Source organism: Hyla sarda, chromosome 1 (assembly GCF_029499605.1).
Source record: "Hyla sarda isolate aHylSar1 chromosome 1, aHylSar1.hap1, whole genome shotgun sequence".
In the NCBI taxonomy this organism is placed as follows: domain Eukaryota; kingdom Metazoa; phylum Chordata; class Amphibia; order Anura; family Hylidae; genus Hyla; species Hyla sarda.
Window position 1 is genome coordinate 434,795,427 of NC_079189.1, and position 27,068 is coordinate 434,822,494.

The 27,068-nt window shown below is 43.4% G+C and overlaps 1 protein-coding gene across 1 annotated transcript in view; it reads right to left on the reverse strand.

The window, feature by feature from the left end:
* The window catches only part of GGT5 (gamma-glutamyltransferase 5), a 132,194-nt gene that overhangs the window by 66,494 nt on the left and 38,632 nt on the right, over positions 1 to 27,068 (reverse strand). Inside the window, exons 3-7 of the mRNA XM_056531023.1 lie at positions 25,155 to 25,250; positions 8,209 to 8,398; positions 6,286 to 6,443; positions 5,660 to 5,806; positions 3,234 to 3,373 (exon numbers count right to left, since the gene is read on the reverse strand). Coding sequence (XP_056386998.1) covers positions 3,234 to 3,373; positions 5,660 to 5,806; positions 6,286 to 6,443; positions 8,209 to 8,398; positions 25,155 to 25,250 — 731 coding nt within the window. The remainder of the gene's footprint in view (positions 1 to 3,233; positions 3,374 to 5,659; positions 5,807 to 6,285; positions 6,444 to 8,208; positions 8,399 to 25,154; positions 25,251 to 27,068) is intronic.

Consider the following 27,068-nt stretch of genomic DNA (forward strand, 5'->3'; position numbering starts at 1 on the left):
CTCTGTCAGAGGAGGTGGTTATGGGGAACTCAGTAAAAGAGTTCAAAAGGGGCCTGGATGCATTTTTGGAGAGTAATAACATTTCAGGTTATGGATACTAGATTTTTAGGAACAGAAGATTGATCCAGGGATTTATTCTGACTACCATATTGGAGTTTTGCGGAGTAAAATCACATGCAGTATGGACTCGCTATCACGGGGAGGAGGGAGGGTGGAACAGGTGCAGGGACAAGGTGTGTCCCCGCACCTGTTCCACTCTCCCTCATCCCTGTGATAGCGAGTCCATACTGCATGTGATTTTGCTCTGCAACTTGAATAAATCACCGCTTCACAGTGGTCTGCCTGGTGAGTTGCCGTGTCTTCTTTGCTACTACTGCCATTATTATCATTACAAAGGACAACTGGAGGAAATATTAAAGAGTTATGATTTTTAGAAAGCGAAGAGGAAAAAAACGAAAATGCAAAAATTAAATTGGCTGCATCCTTAACCTCTTCAGGACACAGGGCGTATGGATACGCCCTGCATTCCGAGTCCTTAAGGACCGAGGGCATATCCATACGCCCGTGGGAAATCCGGTCCCCACCGCTAGCCGGTTGGGGACCGGAGCCGGATGCCTGCTGAAATCATTCAGCAGGCACCCTGGCACATCACCCAGGGGGGTCCTGAGACCCCCCCATGTCGGCGATCGGAGAAAATCGCATGTCAATTCAGACATGCGATTTTCTCCAATTCCGGGCTGATCGGGTCTCTGGTATAAAAAGCGACTGTTCAGCGACAGACAAGTCGCATCGGCTGAAAGTAGGCCAGAATGTCAGTCCATGTTGGAGCAGGTTTAGATACAGTCTAAAGCATAGATCTCAAAGTCTGTGCACAGAATGACCGATCACTCGGAAAATAGGGCTGATCGGAGTTGTCAGCAACAGCCCCGATCAGCCTAAAGGATAGGAGTGAGGTCGCAAAGCTGCGATCTACTCCTATCCCCTGGCATTAGTCAGAACGGAGTTCTGACCAATGGCAGCGCAGGACAGGGAGTTGCCATGGCAACCCCCCGTTCTGCCCACCCCTGGATGTCGAGGGGCCCTGGAAAGAAGATGGAGGCCGTACCTGCAGGAGAAGATGCCTGGGGACCTGGGATCTTCGCTGGCGCCTGCAGGATCCTGATCAGGTAGGGAATCGACAGTGGGGGGGGGGGGGGGGAATTGAAAGTGAAAGTAAATCGATCTTTACTGTGGCAACCACTAGGGGGGCCAAATTGCAACTCCCAGCATGCCCAGAGAGCCAAAGGCTGTCTGGGCATGCTGGGAGTTGTAGTTTTGGAACATCTGGAGGGTCACAGTTTGGAGACCACTGTTATAGTGGTGCCCAAACAGTAGCCCTCCAGATGTTGCCAAACTACAACTCTCAGCATGCCTCGACTGCCCAGGCATGCTGGGAGTTGTAGTTCTGTAACATCTGTCCCTTCAGATTTAGCAATTTTCATGACATTTTTCAAAATTGCTGCTCTACTTTGAAGCCCTCTAATTTTTTCAAAAAGCAAAAGTATGTCCATTTTATGATGCCAACATAAAGTGGACATATTGTGTTTGTGAGGAAAAATAAAATTTATTTGGAATATCCATTTTTCTTACAAGTAGAGAGCTTCAAAGCTAGAAAAATGCTAAATTTTCAAAATTTTCATGAAATTTGGGGATTTTTCACCAAAAAAGGATGCAATTAACGCCGAAAATTTACCACCAAAATAAAGTAGAATATGTCACGAAAAAACAATCTCAGAATCAGAATATTCGGTAAAAGCATTTTCGCGTTATTAATTCGTAAAGTGATGGTGGTCATAATTGCGAAAAAGGGCTCAGTCCTTAAGGTGAAAAAGGGCTGCGTCCTTAAGGGGTTAAAGGGTTACTCCGCTCCCCAGAGTCCGGAACTCAATGTTCCGAACGCTGGGTGTTGGCTTCCGTGTTCATGCCCGCCCCCTTGTGACGGCACGCCCTGCCACCTCAATGAAAGTCTATAGGAGGGGGCATGACGGCCGTCGCATCCCCTTCCTATAGACTTTCATTGAGGGAGCAGGGCATGACATCATGGGTGGGGTGTGACATCACAAGGAGCTGGGCGTGAACACGGAAGCCCGCACCCAGCATTTGGAACATTGAGTTCCGGACACTGGGGAGCGGAGTAACCTTTTAAGGCCAAAATGGGCTGCGTCTGTAAGGGGTTAATCCAGCCAGGTCTCTCATTCACTGTCTGGGTCCCAATATATAATTCACATTGCTCTTCCTGATCTAGTTCCGTCCAGCCACTGTACCTGTGGACATTATTTAAAGTCACCTTGTTCCGGATATCCTGAACTCTTCTTCCCTAGTTTTTGACTTGCCCATTAGATACTGTATCTGATACAGTATCTTATGTATCTAAATGACATATTATTTTAACAATTTTTAGGGATTAACTGTTAACTGGATTAACTGTTTACCATCGTAGGGATTTTTGGCAATTGCTTTTTAGTTTTTTTTCCTCTTTGCTTTCTACGTTTTCTAACTTTTATATATATTTTTCTATCGACAGAGCCATTACATAGCTTAATCTTTGAGGGATAAAATGTACTTTTTAATGTCACCCCTCATTTTATTATATATGTATTGCAAAATCAAGAAATCAATTTTGCCATTTTGTGGTGGTTTCATATTTCGGCACTTAATCTGTGGTAAAAAAAACAAAACAAAAAAAAAACGACCTATTAAGGTTAATGGAATCCTGTTCTTGATATTGTGTGAGATCCCAGCATTCGGACACCTCAAAATTATAATCTTATCCCCTATCCTGTGCATAACCCCTTCAAAACATAACTGTCAGTTCAGGTGTCTTTTCAGGATAAGCTGTGTACATGAGAAGCAGCCCTATTTTCTGCAGGTTCCATCTCTAATTTGCAGTTCTCCCAGAGCTGGTGTGCAGAGCTCCCTCCTCCCCCCCTCTATAGACTTTTAATGACTTGCCTTGCAGACACAGGACAATGTTGAGCTTATTTTCAGAGTGAAATACAGTCTCACAAGAGAGGATGTTGGGAGGAAAGAAGCTTGATAACAGGAGAAAAAAAGTTTCTCATATTCGCTTGTACTATGAATCTATGCAAAGTTTGTTCAAATGGCAGTCAATAATAAGGATCAAAATAATATATCCCTGTTTTATTTGGAAGTTATTTTTATTGGTATTGCTGACAGTCTACTTGTATACATACCTCTTGAATGTTGGCAGATGTCACAGGGTCTGTAAGTTTATCTCTGTTACCATTTGCAAATTTCAAGGCTTCTACAATGCGATGGTAGGTTTCTATCTGGTTGGACACAGTCTTCATAGCGCTTTTCTCAAAATGATATCCTAAAATCAGAATACAACATTTAGTTTTCAGTTATGATATCTAAATTTTAATTCATATAGAATGATATTTTGATTGGCTCCTACTCCATCAAAAAAAAAAAAAAAAAGTTTCCTGCTCCACAATTACACCGATGTTCCAGTTACTGCAAGAAAGCCATCTGTCTAAAACCTCATTGCCAGACTGTATAAGGAACAAGTGTACCATACTCTACATACATATTGCTCATTATACAGCCTGGAAATGAGGATTTAGGCTGATAAAGGCTGAAGCTAATTTTATTTCATTTTCTTTTTTTTTTTTTTTTTACCACAGTTGTTCCCTTATGTGCATCAAAATTGAGGAATGAAAGGCATAGCCTTAGAATTGATTTCTGGCTGAAAATTCAAATGTTATTTGGTTTAAAGGGGTACTCTTCCCCTAGACATCTTATCCCCTATCCAAAAGATAGGGGATAAGATGTCAGATCGCCACAGTCCCGCTGCTTTCAATACAAGTCTATGGGAGGGGGCGTGGCGGTCATCACGCCCCCTGCCATAGACTTGCATTAAGGGGACGGGCCGTGATGTCACGAGGGGCGTAGCCTTGACGTCACGCTGCTCCGTCCCCTGTATCGTCCATCATTACGCACAGAGCGAACTCGCTCTGTGCTGTAATGATAGCCCAGTGCCGCAGCGGGGATCCCGGGGCTCCCCAGCAGCGGGACCGCAGCGATCTGACATCTTATCCCCTATCCTTTGGAAAGGGGATAAGATGTCTAGGGGCGGAGTACCCCTTTAAGTTATTAGATGTTATCAATTTTCCGCTTCAGATTAAAAGTTAAGAGAGGAGAAAGAGGTGCTATACATGTGGTGTCTCGGTGCGGAACATACCTGTTTTCCTGACCTGTCAGGTGGATGTCACCAAACGTGTCTGCTCCGGGCTCACTACTCAGGTTAAATGTGTTATGTATTATCCTGTGATAAGTATTGTCTAATGCACTTTTATTTTCTTTGTGTCAAGAGTTAACTTGTCTGTGCAGGAGGATACTTAGGGGATCACATGACTGCTTCAGCTAATTAGGGCTTCTGCCCTGCTCTCCCAAGTCTGGCTAGATGGGGAGGAGCTAGTTCAGTCTAGTAGAGAGAGAGAAGAGTGGAGTTCACCTTCAGACTTCTGCTGTGGATCTGTACCTCACCAGATGGGGACAGGCCTAGTATACCCAGTTGCTGCACCAATCTGTTCCTGAGCGACAGCATCCATCACAGGATCCGGCTGACCAGACCTTACACTGTCCAAGTCAAGTTCAGACAAGTCAAGTTCCGAAAGGATGATGTGAGAGAGAAAGCCTCAGGCAATTCAGGTCCCATTCGGTCCAGTCTGGCGGTAAGGCCTTACACATAATACTTTGGAGTCAGCGTTTGTCCACTCCAAAGTATTATGCAAGTTACTCAGTCAAGTTCAGACCAGTTTAAAATATACCTCAGTCAAGCAAGATACTAGTCAGCAAGAACTAATAGTGCAATAGTGCATAGAAGCAACTGCGATTCCTAAAGCATCCTTCAGCGAACATTGCATAGACACACCTGAACGGGAGCAGAATGGCATTGAACAGCTTGTATTGTGCTGTAATACATGCATTTTGTAGAAGCTAAATGGTAAGATTTTTTAATCGAACCCAGTTGCAAATCTCTTTTTTTTTCTAAAGGGCAAATAAAAATGATGTCACAAAATAACCATAGATCTTAAAGGGGTAATCCGGTGAAAAACTTTTTTTTTTTTTTATCAACTGATGCCTGAAAGTTAAACAGATTTGTAAATTACTTCTATTAAAAAAATCTTAATCCTTCCAGTACTTATTAGCGGCTGTATACTACAGAGGAAATTCTTTTCTTTTTGGATTTCTTTTCTGTCACAACCACAGTGCTCTTTGCTGACACCTCTGTCCATGTCAGGAACTGTCTAGAGCAGGAGAAAATCCCCATAGCAAACATATGCTGCTCTGGACAGTTCCTAAAATGGACAGAGGTGTCAGCAGAGAGCACTGTGGTCATGACAGAAAATAAAATCCAAAATAAAAGAATTTCCTTTGTAGTATACAGCCACTAATAAGTACTGGAAGGATTAAGAATTTTTAATAGAAGTAATTTACAAACCTGTTCAACTTTCTGGCAACAGCTGATTTAAAAAAAAAGTTTTCCACCGGAGTATCCCTTTAAGTTATACAAGCTAGACTGTATATAATATTATATTTATTTTGTAACATGCCACTAGGCCACCCAAGGAAACTTGTAATTCTGTGACCTTACCTTCAAGAATGTTAAGGATGAAGCTGAGAACAGCACCACCAGCTGGTGGGGGAGCTGTGTACAACATGTAGTTTCCTAGAGCCACATTTAATGGGCTTACAATTTGGACCTTGTAATTTTTGAAGTCTTCTAGGGTGAGATTGCTTCCTAATGGTGAAATGAAGTAAAGCACATTTTTAAAATTAGCTAGTAAGAACTAGCAATAATAGGGGATAGAAAATAAGGCTGGGTTCACATAACGATTTGAGCCTCCGATGCACAGATACGATTTTGGAAGCTCAAATCAGCTGAAACGGTATCTGTGCACGGACAGGTACGAACCCATTAACTTCTATGTGGCAGCAGACCACGATTTTCAGTCTGTGTCAAAAATCGGATGTGCTGAGCAAATTACTGATTGTAGTCATCACTAGCTGACTACAATTGGGTCCGCTGCCCCTTAGAAGTTAATGGGTCCGTAACTGTCCATGAACAGGTACGATTTCAGCCGATTTGATCTTCCGAAATCGTATCTATGCATCGGAGGCCCAAATCGTGATGTGAACCCAGCCTAACATGGGAAGAAGAGAAACTCAAAGAAAGTTCAGTAACTAAGAACTAGAATCAAGTTGCCAGTTTTAGCTCACCTTGATTTCCAAGATCCTCCACCATTTTCTTTGCTATGGAACCATTATAAAAGCTGTCAACTCCTTCATCTGCCACCGTCTGGAGGGTGTGTGCCAATTGGTTATAGTTTATAGGATCTCCTGCTTTTAATACATCTTTGTCTTTACAAAGCAAGTGGCTAGCAGAAACATACAAATAGATCAGAAAAGTGTCTGTGGCAAATATTCAAATATTATCATAAGTCATAATTAAGAAAGACACTTCAATAAACAGAAAAAGTAAAATATGCTGTGGAGGAATATTGATTCACAGTGTATACCATTAATGTAGTGCAATGCTCAAAAACTGTTTTGCAGGTAGGAATCCTACCTTACTTCTATTGTTAGATAAGGCCTGCAGCAACATTTCCACATATATGCCTACTTGGTTGAGAAAGCCTCTAACTTGATTAGGATTACCCCATAACACTGGGGAAGTGGGGCAGATCATGTAAACCCACAGGTGGTAACCGATTCTGTGGCAGTGGAGATAGGAGCAGCAGAGGCATCTGCTAGTTGATGCATAGGAGGCTCCAGATGGGCCGCACAACTCATTAGGGTCTGCATCTCAATTGCCAAGTGCTTAATTCTCTGATCCTGCAGATCCATCCTGTTAAAACTATTTGGTACTGGTGGATTGCCATCATCATCTGGATTCATCACCATTACATAACGAAAGGATCTGCAAATCCAGATGAAGATGATAGTGCAGTGCAAATTACACCCGAATCGGAAATCAGAGTGGATGTGAGCCAGGCCAGGGTCATACACGGTGTAACAGGGAACAGTAGGAATGTGCTTGGAGATCAGAGACCATGCAAGGGAAGAGGCAGTCTGAACTGCTGTAGCTTAAATAGCCAGGCCCCAGCAGGGAAGGGAAATGGGGAACTGCATGTTAATATCAGTTGAGATGTCAAACTGAGAAGCAAGTAGTGGAGAAAGGCTGAGAATCCTGACAGTCACATGGTTGCTTGCACCATGCTGACCTACAACCTGTTGGTCGCACCCTTACAACCTGTTGGTCGCACAAGATACTTACATCCCTTCTCCTCAAATATCTCAAGACCAGACTGCTGCCTGCAAAATTGATAACTATAAGGTATCAGGTGATATTTTGGTCAAAATAAGTAAACTCCCAGCCCATGTCCATGCGTGTTATGTTAATTCAGGGACTTTGTAGCTCTGTGTCAGAAAAACAGACCATGGGCTAGAGCCCTGCATGGGGTTTAGGATTCCGTGTGTCCTGTGAGACCCAATAAAAACTTGCAGGTGCGGACGGTACTGAGGTTGTTGCCGGTGGGAGCGGGTGGTCACAAAACATACAGTGGGTCCTGCAAAATCCTGCGCAGTCCCACAAACCTCCGAAATACCACAGATGACTAATAAATAAAGGTGATGAAATAGCACAGGGGGGTGATGAAATGGCACAAGAGGGTAATGAAATGGCCAAGGGGTAATTAAATGCCATGGGGCGAACTATCTCTAAAAGTTATGACAAAATGTTTGCAGGAGCAGGTGGGATTGGACACACCTTTTGTGGGAGCAGGCAGGAGTAGAACACACATGTTGCAGGAGCAGATGGAAGTGGAACACACACCTTGGGGGAGTTAGCAGTAATGGTCAGAAATCCAGCAGGAGGGGCGGGAGTGGGATTTTAAAAAAGTCCTACGCAGGGCCTTACCATGTGCCACTCTTATGCAACATGTATATGGGTGTAGTTTCAGCCACACTGGAGCCACGCTTTGGCTGCTTTGCAACTGCAGGTTGTACAATTTAAAATACCACTGCCACTCTGCAGCCAGTATCACCACCACTAATCATTTAAACTCAGATAAACAATCTTTTAGGTTTTGCTTGTCCCAGCTACAACTCCGAAGAATTTTTTCCCACAGTCCTGGCACTTACCACAATGAATTAGCAAGTATGAGTTTTGAAGTTACATTGATAAATTTGAACAGAACATTTGAGACGTTAACTCCATCTGTCACCAGTTTGATTGTAGGCTGAACAAGATCTTTCCAAGGCAGTCGCCCATACAGCTTGTGAGCAGCCTCATATCCCCTTAGCTCTCCAGGTACCCCAATCCATTGCACTCCTGTAAAAAACAGCCCTGGTTTAGAGAACAGTGGATTAAGTATTCTTAAACCCTTTGCTGAACTTGTCATTCCTTTACTATGTGAAGACACATTAATACACAACATACACTACTGGTCTTATTACTACTTCATGCACCTGATCATATAATAGTCGTGTGATAGTTGTATGGCGCCATATAAAGTGTATAGATCCATAATGTACCTCTGTACTCTTCCAACATACATATCTATCTGATAGAAAAAAACAATCTATCTATTTATCTAAATATGTCTGAATATGTGATTTGAAAGACAATTTCGAGTCAAAGTTGACCCCAAGGCAGCAAACTTGTGGAAATGGAGAGATAATGAAGCTATTGACTGTGATTGACAGATTAGGTGGGGGATGGAGCAGGGTGGGGGGGAAATCCCGCAAAGCGGGATGGTCTTGCTGTGACAGGCGGCACCCAGGTCACTACCCCAGGCACGACTCATCCACACAGGTAGCTGGGATGTGTCGTGGCACCAAATGACACTGGCAAGGCGAGGTCAAGGTCGCAGTAGGTCAGGGCAGGTGGCACAGGTGCAGGGTCAGGTAACCGAACTAGGATCAGGTACACAGATATCAGGAACACAGAAACACAGTATGCTTTCTCTAGGCCACAAAGGCAACAACGATCCGGCAGGGGACAAAGGGAGGAGCTGATACTTAAAGACAGGGTGCAGGTGTGAACACTTAATTAAATGAGTAGTGGCCCTTTAAATCTAAGAGCTCCAGGGCTCGTGCGCTCTAGGAGGCAGTCACGCACGCCGGGGCTGCAAGGACAGGAAGACCAGGGAGGTGAGTGACGGGCTGGGATTCGCATGCGGGTGTGTCCCGCGTTGTGAATCCCAGCCCCACTGGCAGTGGGGACAAGACAAGAGAGCGCTCCCAGCCAGCGGAGTGTATGGTCGACCTATATGGTTGCCATGTTTGCAAGACAAATATCCTATAGGTTTCTTGAAAAATTTCCTTAGAGAGTTCTTTGCCATAAGGTGTTATGTTGAAATTCCATTGACCAAAATTAGAGAGTGTGAGAGAAAACCTAAATGTGGCACCTGAATGAACATCTCTGACATTTTCAGAAAGCATAGTTATATTTAAAGCATTAGCTGTAGCATCCCAGGTGTCTAATTTTATTACTGTAGTAGTATTTCAGTTAATATAACTGCATATCTTCTATTTTGTTTGCATAACACAATTCAGAGGACTCTCTGCCACATGATGTTGTGATGTCTGACTCAATAAACAAGTTTAAGGGTGGCCTGGATGTTTTTCTTAAAAAATATATTACAGGATATGGATATTAGATTTATGGGGATAGAACGTTGATCCAGGGATTTATTCTGATTGCCATATCGGAGTTGGAAAGGAAATCAGCCTCATGTTTTTTTTTGCCTTCCTCTAAATCAACAAAATAGACAATAAAGTATTTATTGTCTATTTTGTTTCCATATAGAAACTTGGTGACAAAATAGTCTGGTGTTTTTTCCTGCTTATAAACAAATCTTACACCATTTGAGATTATATTGCAAGATAATATCTTATCTTGCTTTAAGATAGAAATACATTTCTGTATAATTTTCTAAATTTGTTTAAGGGTCTATTCAGCATAAAAGCAAACATAAAAGCAAACATTCATGGTCTCTTCACACGTACAGTTTTCTGCGCAGATTTGATGCGCAGGATTTCAAGCTGTGTTCAGTCATTCAGTTTACATTGAAATCTGCAGCAGAAAATCCTGCCCATCAAATCTGCGCAGAATACTGTACGTGTGAATAGACCATGAATGTTTGCTTTTATGTTCTAACAAATACAACATAAACACTGTGGTTGGTATTACGGTACATATTTATATAGAATTGTTCTTGTAAAACAAAACAAAAAATAATACTGTTGAAGCTCTCATTAATTGAAAAAATACCCTACTAAAACCTAAAGAACTTAAGACGTTTTAAATTCGAAGATAGTTGGCAGAGATTCCAGATTGCTAGCAAGCGTAAACTGTGTAAAATTTTGCAAATGGGAGATGGCCATGCCCTCTTTGCTGCAAACTCCATTCTAACAACGGACTTAGCAGAACAGTCAAAAAGTCACATAGAAAGAGATTTATCAAGCTGTTCTTCACAATTTTCAGATTTTGCACAATTTTTTTGGAACCTTTTTGAAATAGACGTTTTTGGAACAACTGGCTTTGGGTTGCAGGGCTGTGCAGTTGCCCATGCAGTGGACAGTATTTATTAACTGCGCCTTTTTGACAAACATTAGAAAACCTCTGAAAATATAGACCATGACCAACTTGGCTTAAAAAAAAAAAGACAGACCACAGTGAAAGACTTTCAAGCATGGGGAACCACTTATTTAGAAAGGAGTCCACTTTTAGTATAGAGTAATCCAAATTAACTAACAACTAAGCACCAAGCGGGGTTGTGTGACATTATTATGAAGAACAATATATTTGGACAGATTATTACATACGATTTGGACATGCCAGACAAGCTGGTATTGTGCTGTATTAGATTTCTCATTTGGAAACAGCTGAAGACACCACTGCTGTCATATTTTCTAACAACCAGCTGGAGAGAGTATTCATGCATTTGGAAAAGAGTTTCCAGAGCAGGATCAATGTAACAGGTTCTTTATTACGGATCACATGGAATACACAGATAACACCAACGCGTTTCGGGTCAAGCTGGACCCTTAGTCATGCCATGGAAACTCTTTTCTCTGTACTATTGTGAGGACCAGGAACACTGCCGGACAATCCGGGCGCAGGTGTGAGCATTGAGCATTGGAGAGCCGTCAGTTCTGTTTTACTTTTTATTCATGCATTTGGGTTGCTCCATGAGCCAAATCACCTTAAATTGTCACTCACCTAATAAACTGGAGAGCGCAAAGTGAGAGCTCCAAGCTTTGAGACCAGGGAACAGTGACAATCCTATCCTTAATGGCCTAGAAAACACTTACAAGTAAAGCAACCTGCTATGACAGCACCTTCTGTACTGAGCACACAGGTCTCCGAAGCACAGGCAACTCAGTCTGAGGGAAGACAAAAGTAAACTTCCAATATGGCGGCTCACTGCCATTTGTGAGGTGAATTAAAATTTGCACAATATTTATGAACTTCTTGGGGATGCAGGGCGTACAGGTACGCCCTGCATCCCCGATCCTTACGGAGCCAGGGCATACCTGTACGTCAGTGGGAATTCCGGTCCCTGCCGTTCGCCAGGCGTGGACCAAACCGGGATGCTTGCTGAAATCATTCAGCAGGCATCCCGTGCCAACACCCGGGGGGGGGGTCCCGAGATCGCCGCAAATGGACGGTCAATTCAGACATATAGACACCCGTACACTGTCCCCCCCCCCCTCTCCAATAAAAATGAAAAATGTCTCGTACAGAGGTGTTTCCAAAACAGAGCCCCCAGCTGTTGCAAAACAACAACTCCCAGCATTGCCGGACAGCCACTGACTGTCCAGGCATGCTGGAAGTTTAGCAACAGCTCGAGGCACCCTGTTTGGAGGCAATTGTAATGCTTGCATCCGTGTCCACCCCTATGCAAATCCCTAATTTAGGCCTTAAATGCGCATGGCGCTCTCTCACTTTGGTGCCCTGCAGTATTTCAAGGAAACAGTTTATGGCCACATATGGGCTATTTCTACTCAGGAGTGAGAGCGGACTATGTACATTTGAGGCCAAAATTGGTGATTTGCACAGGGGTGGCTGATTTTACAGTGGTTCTGACCTAAACACAAAAAAGAAATACCCACGTGTCACCCCATTTTGGAAACTACACCCCTCACGGAACGTAACAACAGGTATAGTGAGCCTTAACACCCCACAGGTATTTGACAAATTTTCCTTAAAGTTGGATGGGAAAATGAAAAAAAAAATGTTTTTCACTAAAATGCTGGTGTTACCCTAAAAAATAGGAAAAAAGCCCCCCAAAATGTGTAGCCCCATATGTGGATGTAAAGTGCTCCGCGAGCGCACTACAAAGCTCAGAAGAGAAGGAGTGCCACTGGGCTTTTGGAGAGAAAATTTGTCCGGAATTGAAGGCCACGTGTGTTTACAAAGCCCCCATGGTGCCAGAACAATGGACCCCCCACATGTGACCCCATTTAGGAAACTACACCCCTCTCGTAATGTAATAAGTGGTACAGTGAGCATTTACGCACCACAGGTATCTGACAGATTTTTGGAACAGTGGTCTGTGAAAATGAAAAATTCCAAAGATCTGTCAAACGCCCGCCAATAGGGTGTAAATGCTCACTGCACCCCTTATAAAATTCTGTGAAAGGTGTAGTTTCCAAAACTGGGTCACATGTGGGGGGGGTCCAGTGTTCTGACACCATGGGGGCTTTGTAAACGCACATGGCCCCCAACTTCCATTCCAAACAAATTCTCTCTCCAAAAGCCCAATGGCGCTCCTCCTCTTCTGAGCATTGTAGTTCGCATGCAGAGCACTTTACATCCACATATGGGGTATTTCCATACTCAGAGGAAATGGGGTTACACATTTTGGAGGCTTTTCTCCTATTATCCCTTGTGAAAATGAAAAATTTGGGGTAACACCAGCATTTTAGTGAAAAAATAAAATTTTTCCTTTTCACGCCCAAATTTACGATCTTCTGTCCCCGTGGTCGGGAGGAATTAGCCTGAGATCCTCCAGCGCTTCCGGAAGCAGTTACTGGTGGGTGCTGCTTGGTATATTGCGGGGGTCCCCAGCGGTGGGATAAGTGTTTGGTCGCAGGGAGTCAAACTGCTGGGACCCCCCGCGATCTCCTAAACGGGGCCCCCACATTAGCACTCAGTGACAGCACTAATGCGCGTCACCTAGGGAGGTCGACGGCTACGCCCCCTCCCCATACAGTTCATGCCTCCCTGCCTCTCCCATAGAGCTACATGAAGGAGGTGTATCGGCCGCACTGTCATGCTGCGGCCGGCACGCCCCCTGCACGGGAGAGCCGCGGCATAGCCGCGGCCCCGTGCAGGAGATCGCAAGGGGACCCAGCGGTAGGACTCCCTGCGATCAAACACTTATCCCCTATCCCGTGAATAGGGGATAAGTTGTTTTTGGACACAGATGGCCTTTAAGGTGAAAATGGGCCTTAAAGGCTGTGCGCCTTTTGGACAAATTTGGCGCACGACAGCAAAAAACTGTGCAACAAGACAAGAAACACACAGAAAAGGACATAAATCTCCAAGCTTTTGTGCAAAAAATGATGCAACTTTTTGATAGTTTTCAACACAATCCCCCCCCCCCCCCCCCCCCCGCGTCCAAAATGCAGGAGTAAAAGAGCACCACCTACAACTTCACTAGTTTAGCATTTCACACCTAAATCAACACACAGCCATTAAAGAGGTATTCCGGGTTTATACATCTTATCCCCATAAGTGAAGGGATCTTCACTTATCCCATCCTAAGTGAAGGGATCATTCTATGCTTCAGTATGTCACAGTACATGTTGGCAGTCATGCTTCCCTCAATGAACTGTAGCTCCCAGTGCCAGCAGCACTCAAAGGCCCAGACCATGACACTCTCACCACCATGCTTGACTGTAAGCAATACACACTTGTCTTTGTTCTCCTCACCTGGTTGCCACCACACATGCTTGACACCATCTAAACCAAATTAGTTTGGTCCATGTATTGTCTTCAGCAAGTTGCTTGAAGGCTTTGGGCTTTCTTGTGCATTATCTTTAGAAAGGGCTTTCTCCTAGGATGACAGCCATGCAGACCAATTTGATGGAGTGTACAGCATATAGTATGAGCAATTACAGGCTGCCCCCCACCCCTTAAACTGCTGCAGCAAAGTTGGCAGCCCTTCATCTACATCTATTTACCAAAGACAACCTCTGGATATGACGCTGAGTACATGCACTCAACTTCTTTGGTTGACCATGGTGAGGCCTGTTCTAAGTGGAACCTGTCCTGTGAAACCACTGTCTGGTCTTACCCACATGCTGAAGCTCAGTTTCAGGGTTCGCACTCACTACTTTGTAGCAGAGTGTAATTTCTTCAGTGTTGTCACATGAAAAGATATAATAAAATATTAACAACAATGTTAGAAGTGTACTCACTTATGTGAGATATTGTATCTATCCTGATTTCTATATAATACATACAAAACAATATAATGTGCAGTACAATCATCATGGTACATTAATAGCAATGCTGGCAATGACCCGAAGTGCAGAGAGCACTGTCCAACTTCTGGGACTCCAATAGCTCCATGCATTAATGGGCATCCTCCAGGCCATGGCCATATGCTACATTCACCCCAGAGAACATCATTATGTATGATGCTAAATTATTGATCTTTTCCACTATAACATGGTAAGATTTTGATCACGTTGTGGTGTAGATTATGTGATCAAGATGAATGAGACTATACATTATTGTGAAAAAACTGATGGGTAATAGGGTGAATGTAGCATATAAGGATACCTTGAATGGTCAATTGAATACATACTAAGTGCCCTTTCGTCAATATGTGTGTTACTGTGACTTTATATTCGTGTATGGGTGTGTATCTTTGAGCAGTGGTGATCTATCTCAGAAGTTCTTTTGTGCATACAGAGCCCCTTATAGCAAACATGGATAAACTGACATGCCATCATTTTTTTTTATTTTATTCATGTTACTTAAAACTGGCCCTTTAACCCCTTAAGTACATGGCCCATTTTGGCCTTCAGGACACTTTTTAAGATTGAAAAGAAAAATACAACTTTATAAGTTAAAAAAAAAAAGACTTGCTCTGTTTATTCTGTAGGATGTTGCGATTAAAATTAATTTTTCTATTATTGTACTACTTTACAAAAAAATTCTAACTTTTTTTTAAATAAAATCAGTATGCTTAAAATTGTCCTATTTTGACCCCTATAATATTTTTATTGTTCCATATGAGGGGACTCTCTGAGAGGACTCTTTTTTTACGCCAGGATCTGTAGTTTTTATCGGAAGTATTAAAAAAAATTTACTTTTTATTTTCCTGATATATGATGTGACCAAAAATCTGCATTTCAGGCTCTTGGTATTTTTTTTTACACTGATCATAAATATTATATTTCAATAGTATGAACAATTCTGTGCACAGCAATACCAAATATGTTTTTTTAATTTTAAATTTATCATTATTTATTAATTTATTTATTTTTTAAATAGGAAAGAAGAGGGTGATTAAAATTTATATTGGGGGAGGTGTTTTTTATATAATTTTACACTTTTTAAGTCCCCATAGGACATGATCAGCATTAATCATGACGTTGCTCTCTGTCATTAGCGGTTAGTGCCTAGTTACTGATAGTAGCTGTCACTCAACACCTATCAAGCAAGCGCTGTTTCTGCACTTGCTTCATAGTCCCTTAAGGCTCCAAGACATACATGTGTGCCATGGTGAGTTAAAGGGGTACTCCAGTGGAAAACTTTTTTTTTTTAATCATCTGGTAGCAACTAATAAGTACTGGAAGGATTAAGATATTTTAATAGAAGTAATTTACAAATATGTTTAACTTTCTGGCACCAGTTGATTTAAAAAAAAAAAGGGTTTTCCACCAGAGTACCCCTTTAAGTTCCAGATGCCAAAGGCATACAGATTATTTAAATTTATATTAGAGGAGGTGGTTTTAATATAATCTTACACTTTTTAAGACCCCATAGGACACCCGATGTGATCAAAAGTTGTTAACCGGGGGAGCGGGTGGCATGTCAGCCACACCGCTCACCAGCAATGTATTTTTTACTGTCAAAAATTCATATTCAAATACCCCACACCAAGTAGCCATTCAGGTCTCCCAGCGGGGTTTTAAAAATTCTATAGTGCAGATCATGGAGCCCGCTTTCCCGGCAGGAGCCATCTCTCCTACTACAGCTCCCATCATGGAACAGGCACTTTCCATGCCGCCCGCTCCCCCAGTTAATAACTTTTTAATTGCATCGGATTTCAGAAGTGAAATCCCCCAGCCCCTGTACACCTACTCCCAACATGGAACAGACTCTGTTCTGTGGTAGTGGGGTGTCATGAGGGCAGATGTTGTTACCCTAGGGGCAGATGGCATTAACCCCTTTTATTTGTGACGCCAGGGTGTGGTTTAGCCTAAAACCACCCGAAGGTATATCGCTGGGTCCTGGGCTAGGCACGGCGGCAATAAAGACTCTGATGCCAAGTTACGAACAATGGTAGCTTCACAGAGGGTAGACTAGGGAACTAGGGCCCAAGGAGGTGACCAGTGATGCAGAAGAGACCTTAAGGGCTTGCTGGGACTTGTAGTAGGACTGGAATGCAGACCACGCTGACTTGACAGATCACAGGGACTGACTTGACAGTATCTTGATGGGAGTACATGATGGGAGTTGTAGTAGTACCGCAGCAGTGCAGGAGTCCGGATGGCTGCGAAGAAAAGATGTGGAATCCGTGTGAACATTTCCGCACGGATTCTGCACATCAATTCTGCATCTTTTTAACATCTGCAGAATTTTGCCCCGAACCAATGCAGATGCAGAATTCATGCAGCTGTGCGGAATTTACGTTGTGTGAATGCGGCCCAAGGTTATGTTCTGTTCACAAGGCAGAATTTCTGCACTCAATTGTGCATGAAAATTCTGCAGTTACTTCTGCATAAATTAATTTCTCATTCCCTTCAATAGAATTCCTGTTGCAGAAATTCTGCAACAGAAATTCTGCTGTGTGAACGGGACAGTAGAATCCCATTGAAGTGTATTGGCCATAAATGTATGCAGAATTTTCATGCAGAATTTCATGCAGAATTCCATGCAGAAATTCTGGCGGGTGAATGCGGCCTCAGGGGGATATTTATCAAAACCTGTGGAAAGGAAAAGTGTCCCAGTTGCCTATAGCAACCAATCAGTCCACTTCTTCCATTTTACAGAGGCCTTGTTAAAAATGAAAGAAGCGATCTGATTGGTTGCTATGGGCAACTGGGCAACTTTTTCTCTGGACATATTTTGATAAATCTCCCCCTGAGGCCGGGTTGATATGGCAGAATTATGCAGGAAATATTCTGAATAAATTTATAGCCAATACACTTTAATGCGATTCCGCTGCAGGAATTCCAATTAAGTTTATTGACTATAAATTCATGCAGAATTTTTATGCAGAATTCCATGCAGAATTCAGTGCAGAAATTCTGCCGTGTGAATCTGGACTAAGTGTTTACTATTAGTAAACGTGGTGAAATGACTGATTATGAGTTAGCTGATGTACTATATAAGAGAGCGTCATTACTTTGTATATCAATCTTTATGGATACCTGATCACCAGCAGCGTCATGTCTGTCAGAAGTTTGGGTGATTGCCACGGCCATGGTGTGGAGGACGCCAATAAATGCATGAAGCGATTGGAGTAGGAGAAGTCGCGAAGCGCACTCATGATGATGTACCACACATTATATGGCTTTGTATGTACTATATAGAAATCAGGATATTAATATATATATATATATATATATATATATATATATATATATATATACATATATATGTGGTAATCGCCTTGAGGGTGTGTATGGTGAACGCGATGTTGCTGTGCAGGTTATAAAGGGTGTTATTAACCCTTGTCAGTCGTGACGCCATGGTGAGGGTTAAATGCTGTATGTCTTGGCCTATCGCCACCCTTCCCAAGGACGATAGGTGCTTGCAGAATAAGTATTGTCCACAACCAGAGTTTCACTGAAAACTTGCATAAACTTTACTGAAGATTTTCTGTAGCATGCAAACATAAGAACAGTCTTTGTAACAGAGTCCATTAACAGCTTGGCTGAGATTGACCATTGGTTGGGACTTTTAGTAAGTTCTTTAACTTGTAGGAATTTAGTATGCGCAGATCTGCTGGATTTATGGATATATTTAAGTCCAGGGTCCTTGCGAATAATTGCGGAGAATTTAGGATAACTCACTGTGCTATTCAGCCGAGGCCACAAGGCTTTGGCCTAGTAATTGTCGTTGAAAGTTTCGGAGGTCCTACCTCATTCAGTGACAGCAACCCAAGAGAGAGAATAATGGCCGCAGCTCCCTTATATGGGCAGGGGCTGGCCGTTTTAGGATTGGTACACGCCATCTGTCAATCAGCCTCACAAAGCATTGTGGATATCACATGGCCTATGAACATCCAAAGGTCCTTTTCACTAACCATAGAGACTAAAGCCTCGTCACGTGACCCGCAGGTCCTGCGATGCTAGCGCAAGGTAAGTACACTTTCTATATACATTTATTTACATTTAATTGTGCAATATATTAGTTATCTAAGGGGTGACTAGGGGAAGACTAAATCTGAGGACCCCACGGTTCCTAGGAACTCTGACTTTGGGGACCCATACCAAGGTACTCTATGTAATACGGTACCGGGACACCACAAACCCCCTTACTTAAAACAAGTCGACCCCGACGCCTGTCCCCTAAGGCAGAGGAACTAGGACGAAGGCTAAGGATGAAATTATTATAGATATATACATCCTGACACATTCTTATGACTAGCAATCTCACTAGACATTTAGAACTCTCTACACATTTTTAAAATGTCTAAAGCTCTCTTTAAACCCTTTCTCAAGCTTTCTATACATTTATACACAGTTCTCTAAACATTTAAGAAGCTCTCTAAACATTTGTTCTCAAGCTTCCTAGATTTTTATACAGCTCTCTATAACATTTAGTCTTAAGTTGTCTAGACACATATATCTCACTAAAACATTTAACTTTTTTGCCATTTAAGTTTACCTGTTAGTACACAGAAGGGTATATTGGCTTGCCTCTGAGGCTATCTACCAATAAGTTAGCTACTACCGTGTATTGGCTTCACGCTTCTTACCCCTAGAACACAACAGTATAACCTTACCTAGGTTACCTTTAGTAAATACGTGCATCACTTTTTAGCTCGCAGGAGCACCTACTGGCCAGGTAGAGCATCTCACACACGTAAAGAGAAAAGAAATTAGTGTACCTAACAGTGGCAGGAATTGGAATGACTTAAGCTACAATTCCTAAAGTGTTTATTTTTTATTTTTTTTTTTTATGTGAGATATATTTTATTATGTGTGTACTAAGTTAGAAGTAGATAAGTACTCTTTAAGTGATTCATTTGGTGTACTATGCGTACAGATACTATATGAAGATCAGTCTTGATATCTTAAGGGTAGTTTATTTTGTGACAGGTGCTAGCGATTGGTGACGGTAATGCCACCTTTTAGTAACTACTAAAACACCTCTTAAATGTTCCTACAGTATATACATGTGTACAAGAATTATTTACATTTTACCTTTTGTGTACACGTGCATTCTAGCAAACATTTTTTTCTGTGTACAACAACTGCTGACATTTTTATATACACAGACACAAGGCTACTTTTCTGTGTACAATAACCATTTACATTTTCTTATACTAGCAGAAATATTTATTAAGACACTCCAACAAGGTTCAGGCGCATACACCCGATAAGTGCAATTTTGAGCAAGAAGTCCTTACGTCACTATGAAGATATGAGGTATATACACAAAACTGGCGTGTAAGGATCTACAGTCCACCTACACTAGGAGTCCAGGTCTCACGACTGCCACAATCAGTCGGGCACAAAACTTACGAATCTCCTGAAGGCTAGGAGTCTCTTGACCCAATGGTCAGGCACAAGCTTGATGGTTACGTGGCAAAACTTGAAACAGTCTTAGCACAGTCCTGCTAGGCACATACTCTTGAACAGTGTTGCTGAAAAACAAAAAGGTTAGTAAAGAACAAGGTATCACATGCTAGTCCTCTAGAAGAAATTTCTCCGAATTCTTCCAACTCCTCTTCTGGACCCCCTAGCTCTTCCAACATCTGGAGCTGGCTGGGAGTTAACATAGCTCTCCCACACCACATTGGTGAGAGTAGAGTGAGATACTGAAGGACTCACATTGACCAGAGGACTACTGGTCGCCTTGGTTACTGGTTTCAAAGTTGGTGCTGGTTGGTTCAGCCCCACCTCCATGTCAGGAGCGGGCTGCAGCACTTTAGATAGTACCTGAGAAGAAAGCCAAATATCCTTGCCGGGAGAGGGCCTAGGTACGGTCTTTGGCGCCCGAAAGTTAGGCCTCATTTCTTTCTCGTGAGCAGACCTGGGCACTTGACTGTAGTCAGGAAGAAGTGGTTGCTTCTGCAGTAGATCTCTCGCTGCAGTTGCTTCCGCGTAGGCAGGAGGAGCAGACCACGTTGATCTCAAGTTGAAGGGATCAGACTCCCAATCAGTTGAAGGGAAGTATTTGAATGGTATTTGCATTGGAGCTTCAGGTCTGGTCACTGCCGCAGCCCATTCTCCACGAAGACCCTGGACAGGGGTATATTCAACAATCTCACCCACCTCTAAGGAGTGAAACCTCTTTTCCAGATAATGCCTCTGTACAGCTTGCCGGTTTACGAGGAGGGTTTGCCCTGTGTGGCAATCCATAAGTGTCCCATACCCTCTGACCTTGTCAAACTTTGTTACAGTGGCTCTGCATCTTCCTAAAGGCTTCTCCCCTTCTCGGGGGTAGTCCCATTTCCTGATGTAATGCGCTTTCAATTCTTTTGTATTTTCCTGGTAACACACTTGCTCCTCATAGGGCAGATGAACATGTTTTGGTGCATACAGTTCCCTGTGTCGGACCTTTATCTTTGCCATCAAGTCAGCCATTTCAGCCTCCTGACGGGCCCTTTCTCTTGCTGCAGTAAGAACTGGTGGCAGTGGCTTCCCAGGTGTGGGCTGGAGTACCGCATGCATGTATTCAATCAGCTCCGGCTCATCCCCAAACACCCACTAGTCTTGGTGAGCGCGGTCGTGCACTCTGCAAACTGGACAAGGGTATCTCAGGTTCAGGGCTGGAGGAGGAAGAGAAGGCCGCTTCTGGCGGGGTACTCACTGATGACTCCTCCGACAGGATCTCGGCCCATGAGCCTCAGGTCCTATGGTGAGGGGACAATTTCACCGGTGATGCACCTCCAGGTGTCCCAGCGCTCTCTGCTGGACGTGTGTCCGGCCAGTCGTCGTCGTCAGGCAGTGAGGGAAGATTGCAGGCCCCCTTTTCATCTAACGACAACTGCTGCAAGGTTGGCTAAATTTTGGAACAGTTGGGCTGCGACCGCCACAACTTTCCGTTGCTCTGTTGCCATCTTGGTGCTTTCGTGATCATGCACGCAGCACCCCGTTTGTAATCAGTCCCCGGAGCGTGTTCGCTCCGGGACTGATTACGGTCGACCGCAGGGTCGGCGGCGTGTGACGTCACGATCCACCGCTCAATGCAAGCCTAAGGGAGGGGGCGTGATAGCTATCACGCCCCCTCCCATAGGCTTGCATTGAGGGGCGGAGCGTGGCGTCACACGGGGGCGGGGGCGTGACGTCACACGCCGCCGACCCTGCGGTCGACCGTAATCAGTCCCGGAACGGACTGATTACAAACGGGGTGCCGCGTGCATGATCACGGGCGTCCCCAGCTGCGGGACTCCCGCGATCAGGCATCTTATCCCCTATCCTTTGGATAGGGGATAAGATGTGTAAGCACCGGAGTACCCCTTTAACCCTTGTCAGTCGTGACGCCAGGGTGAGGGTTACATGCTGTATGTCTTGGCCTATCGCCACCCTTCCCAAGGACGATAGGTGCTTGCAGAATAAAGTATTGTCCACAACCAAAGCTTCGCTGAAAACTTGCATAAACTTTACTGAAGATTTTCTGTAGCATGCAAACATAAGAACAGTCTTTGTAACAGAGTCTATTAACAGCTTGGCTGAGATTGACCGTTGGTTGTGACTTTTAGTAAGTTCTTTAACTTGTAGGAATTTAGTATGCGCAGATCCGCTGGATTTAGGGATATATTTAGGTCCAGGGTCCTTGCGAATAATTGTGGAGAATTTAAGATAACTCACTGTTCTATTCAGCCGAGGCCGCAAGGCTTATATGGGCAGGGGCTGGCCGTTTGAGGATTGGTCCATGCCATCTGTCAATCAGCCTCACAAAGCATTGTGGATATCACATGGCCTATGAACCTCCAAAGGTCCTTTTCACTAACCATAGAGACTAAACCTTGTCACGTGATCCGCAGGTCCTGCGAGGCTAGCGCAAGGTAAGTACACTTTCTATATACATTTATTTACATTTAATTGAGCAATATATTAGTTATCTAAGGGGTGACTAGGGGAAGACTAAACCTGAGGACCCCACGGTTCCTAGGAACTCTGACTTTGGGGACCCATACTAAGGTACTGTATGTAATACGGTACCGGGATACCACATATATATATATATATATATATTCTGTAGGAGGTTGTTGAGATCAGAGCACAGTAAGTGTACTTTAGATTATATAAATAATGCACTGTTGGTGAGTGTATGGAGATTATATACTTATCTGTACACACGGTATATTTTATGGCTGGATTGTATTGCCTACTATGTGTCTATGGTTACTTAGTGAAGGCTGGGATTAAAGTTACAATGTAACTTCAGCAGTAAAAATTACGTTTTAATCAGATTGGGCCACATTGGTGTTTGTCTAAGTGTTTGTGAGCTGAATGGTAATTACACTGTGATGTCCCGGTACGGGATATGCATCCCACAGTCCTATCAGCTTGAGTCCCTGCACGTCCCCAGGGCTCACTTGCACGGTACCCCCATAGTCTGTATAGTTGTATATTATGTGTAAAGGACCTTTGATATGGTCACATGATTATTAGTCACATGATAATGGTTGTCACATGATACGTTTAAGTCACATGTTTTGTTACCCAGAGAGCAACAGGTGACCAGATGACCCGGAGCTAACCTATGGGCTCCTTGCACAGCCCCCCTTTATAAGGAAGGGGGGAGCTGCAATCTGCCTCTTTTTTGCTCTTACACCGCGATCTCTGCTGAGTTCAAGTTCAGTCCAGACGTCACAGATCCAGTATACAGTATCTAAAGGCCTCAAGCCTAGTCACTGCAAGTCCCAGCAAGCTGCATGGTCCCCTGTGTTACTGGTCATCTCTCTGGGATCCTGGCCTAGGTGTAAAGACTGTACCATCTGTCTATCTCAGTAAAGCTACTGTTAACCCTGACCTGGCCTTGGACTCTTATTTGCCCTGTCTAACTAGGACTAGTGGTGCTACAGTTCGGGTGATTCTCGGTTAAAACCATGCCCTGGCGTCACGAACACGAAGGGGTTAACAACATCTGCCCCTGGGCTACAGCATCTGTCCCATACACCTCACTTCACACCCTCGTGGCACACCACAACACCAAGGACTAGTATCATTTAGGTCCTGTGGGGTGAGCAGTATTTGTACCCTTTTGATTTTAGTGCTGGAGTTAAAGTTAACCAATTTTAAGGAAGGGAGGGATATATAAACTTGTACTTGGTACTTTCTATGGAGCACTTGAGAAAAGTGGTAGTGTACCACTGAAATGTTGTGTGTAACTCTGGTGACATATTATGCTCCATGGATCTTTATGTATCCACTACCAACTTGTGTTGTGGTCTGCTTCTATATTACAAACACCAAGTGTCTCATCTGACCTTATTCTCCTGCTGGCTGGTTGAACTTAACACTGCCAGTATCTCACACTAGGAGTCACTTCTTTGCACACTGTGCAGACCTAAGTTAGCCAACAACACAAGGCTGTCTAGTGCTGAACCAAAAACTTGGACTGGCCAAGAAGGTGATAAAATGTCCCACTACCAACCTGCCTGTCACTCTATAAAATCCTGTTACACTGACAGGCAAGGTACAGTATTAGGCTCTACCCAATACCATGGCATTTCTGGGGCCCCAGGCTGCAATGGCAACGTTGGGCACCCAGCAGTTGTGGCAGGGTCCTAATTGTGTATTACAACCAGGATCCTGCTGCTCTAGAAAGTACATCACAGTAATCCCATTGGGGGAAATTGATCAAAACCTGTCCAGAGGAAAAGTTGCTGAGTTGCCCATAGCTACCAATCAGATCGCTTCTTTCATTTTGCCCAGGCCTTGATAAAAATGAAAGAAGCGATCTGATTGGTTGCTATGGGCAACTCAGCAATTTTTCCTCTGGACAGGTTTTGATCAATTTCCCCCATTGTGTTGAAATTCACAGAATTAGAAGTGGAAAGGATCACTTACAGAGGAGGCAATAGACAAAAACCTTCTGTTGCAAAGGGAGACTAGATGGATTATGAAAACAGAAGCCATGGGTCCTCTTGGGTTTAATGACAAGGTTGATATGAGCATTTTTTTTGTAGTATGTCTTTCTTCATTTTTACATATTTATTACATGTATTTTTTTAACATGGTGTTAGAATTTGCACTTTTTAGGGTGCGTTTTTTAATCTTTTGTGTGTAAACCCCATGGGAATTATTTTCTCCCGTTATATGACCTGTGAATGTATTATGTGGTATGGTATGTCTACAACTCAGTTCTGCCTTTACACTGACGTCTGCCACAAACGACTCAAGTTGTGATCATGTGATCCAGCTGGTCATGGCCCTCGTTACTAATTCCTCCAGCCTAGGACCTTTTGCACAGGTGAGAGCTTTTATTATTGATGGTTTCTGTGGGCATATACAGCTTATGGGGGTGACGTATTCCTTTGTGAGCCAGAGGATGCGCGTCTCACGAGAAACAATTGTCACTCCAACAAACGCACCTGTATGTACCCCTGATAATGGTGGAATAAACGCAGAACTTTTTGAATAAGTAGTGAGTGTCATCTATTATACTAATCTTTATGTCATTAATGTAATCTATTAATTTAAAGTGCACCCACCTGGTTTAAGCATTCTTCTATCTGCACACTGCTCCATTAAGTTTGGAGGAAAATCTTGGGGAACTGTTTCTCTAGCATTGATGACTGTCACATTACCTGAAAATAACAGAAGAATAGAGACTTTATTATGTGGAATAGATCAGTAAAATAGGCTATAATACAGTGGTTACATTGTAAAACACAACTCTATTACCATGGAGTGTAGGTTACATAATGTGCAAAATAATAGGCATACCTGTGCTATTAATGGGGTTAGAAAAACAGAGGTGTCCCCAGATTGTGTGTGGTATTGCAGCTCAGTTCCACGGAGGTTAATGAGCCAAACTGTAATACTAAACACAACCTGGGGATAGATGTAGTGCTGTTTTTGAAGGAAATTAACTCTGTTCCTGGATAACCCCTTTAATGAAAGTGATTTCAATCACTGGGCTTCCTTCTGTGGTGGCCCAGAACAGGATTTGCACCCTTGCTGCCCTGTCCAGCAGACTCCATTATGTGACCGTTGCACGCCCGCCCCCCCCCCCCCGTACTTGTGTCCTATATAGCCCTTCAAGTGCCTATGTTATGTAATGCATTGTACATAAAATGTTATATACCTTTAAGTGTTGTCATGTGATTGTAACCAGGGAAGGTACCAGTGACCATGTGACCCACAGGGTGACCTATGGGACCCCTCCTGAGTCTCCCCCTTATAAGCCCTGGGTGGAGCTTCCTCAGTCTCTTTAGTATCTTAATTTGCAGTGAGGTCAAGTCTGGAGAGAGTGTCTAGTGTCCTAAAGAGGCCTAAAGTCTACCACGCAGCCACGCATCCACAAGTCCTTGGGCCTAGCCAAGCTGTATAGACTGTAACACCTGTCTGACTCAGTAAAGCTGCCGTTATTCTGTAACTTGGCATCAGAGTCATTATTCGCCCACGTGCCTAGCCCAGGATCCAGTGGGATACCTTCGGGTGGTGTAGAGGATAAACCACGCCCTAGCGTCACAAACACAATGGGTTAATGCCATCTGCCTCTAGGGTAATTCCATCTGCCCTCATCACACCTTCACCACACTTCATTTTCAGGAGGGGTTGTTATGGTGATCCTGAAAATGATGCTAGCCCAGTGATCAGCTGATTACCTTGGGTAATCATTTGTTATTGATGGTTGAAGCCCTGCTCACATGAAATATGTAGTATTATATGGAAGCAATTTAGGCGACTGGTCATTCTTGCAATACATAGCACCAAATGAGTATAAGAAGTGCTGCAGCCCTCGATGCATGTCCAACATTCTTTATTAAAGACAGGTGTAATGCACAGACAAAAATTGTTTAGAACGAGTGCTGTACAATGGATGTCCCTGAGCAACATACTAAGAGACTTGGGTACATGGATCTTAATCATTGTGGGTTGTCTGGGCTGTGCCAGCATAGTTTTCTTATCTATATTGAATTTTGTAATATGTAGATTGACATATTGGAGCAGCTGCTACTCAGTGGGTCGGCACTCTGGTTAATTGGGAGGGGGGCGGGGGTACCTTGATTTATGACATCCATGAACTAGTAGAGTATAGAGACAGCAGTCGTCCTTATGCAACAAACACTTTAAAGTGTACCTTTTGTTTCGGCTAACCTTTTCCGATGAGCTGTCAAGTGTATACGTTCTGGTGTACAGAGCGGAGTTCGCTCCGTACACCGGATGTATGTGGTGCCTCAGCCGTGATTGCTGGGGTAAGATGTCTAGGGGCGGAGTACCCCTTTAAAAATAACACATTCTCCTGCCTTATCCCCAGCCTCTGCTGTTCCAGCACGACTTAAGAAAAAAAGTTGAGATCAAATCTAGATCCCACTAGATCTTTTCCATATAAGAAAGCAACTACCATATACAGGAATGTCAGTTTGGAGAGTCTTTTTGTTCAAGGAAGCATAGGTTAT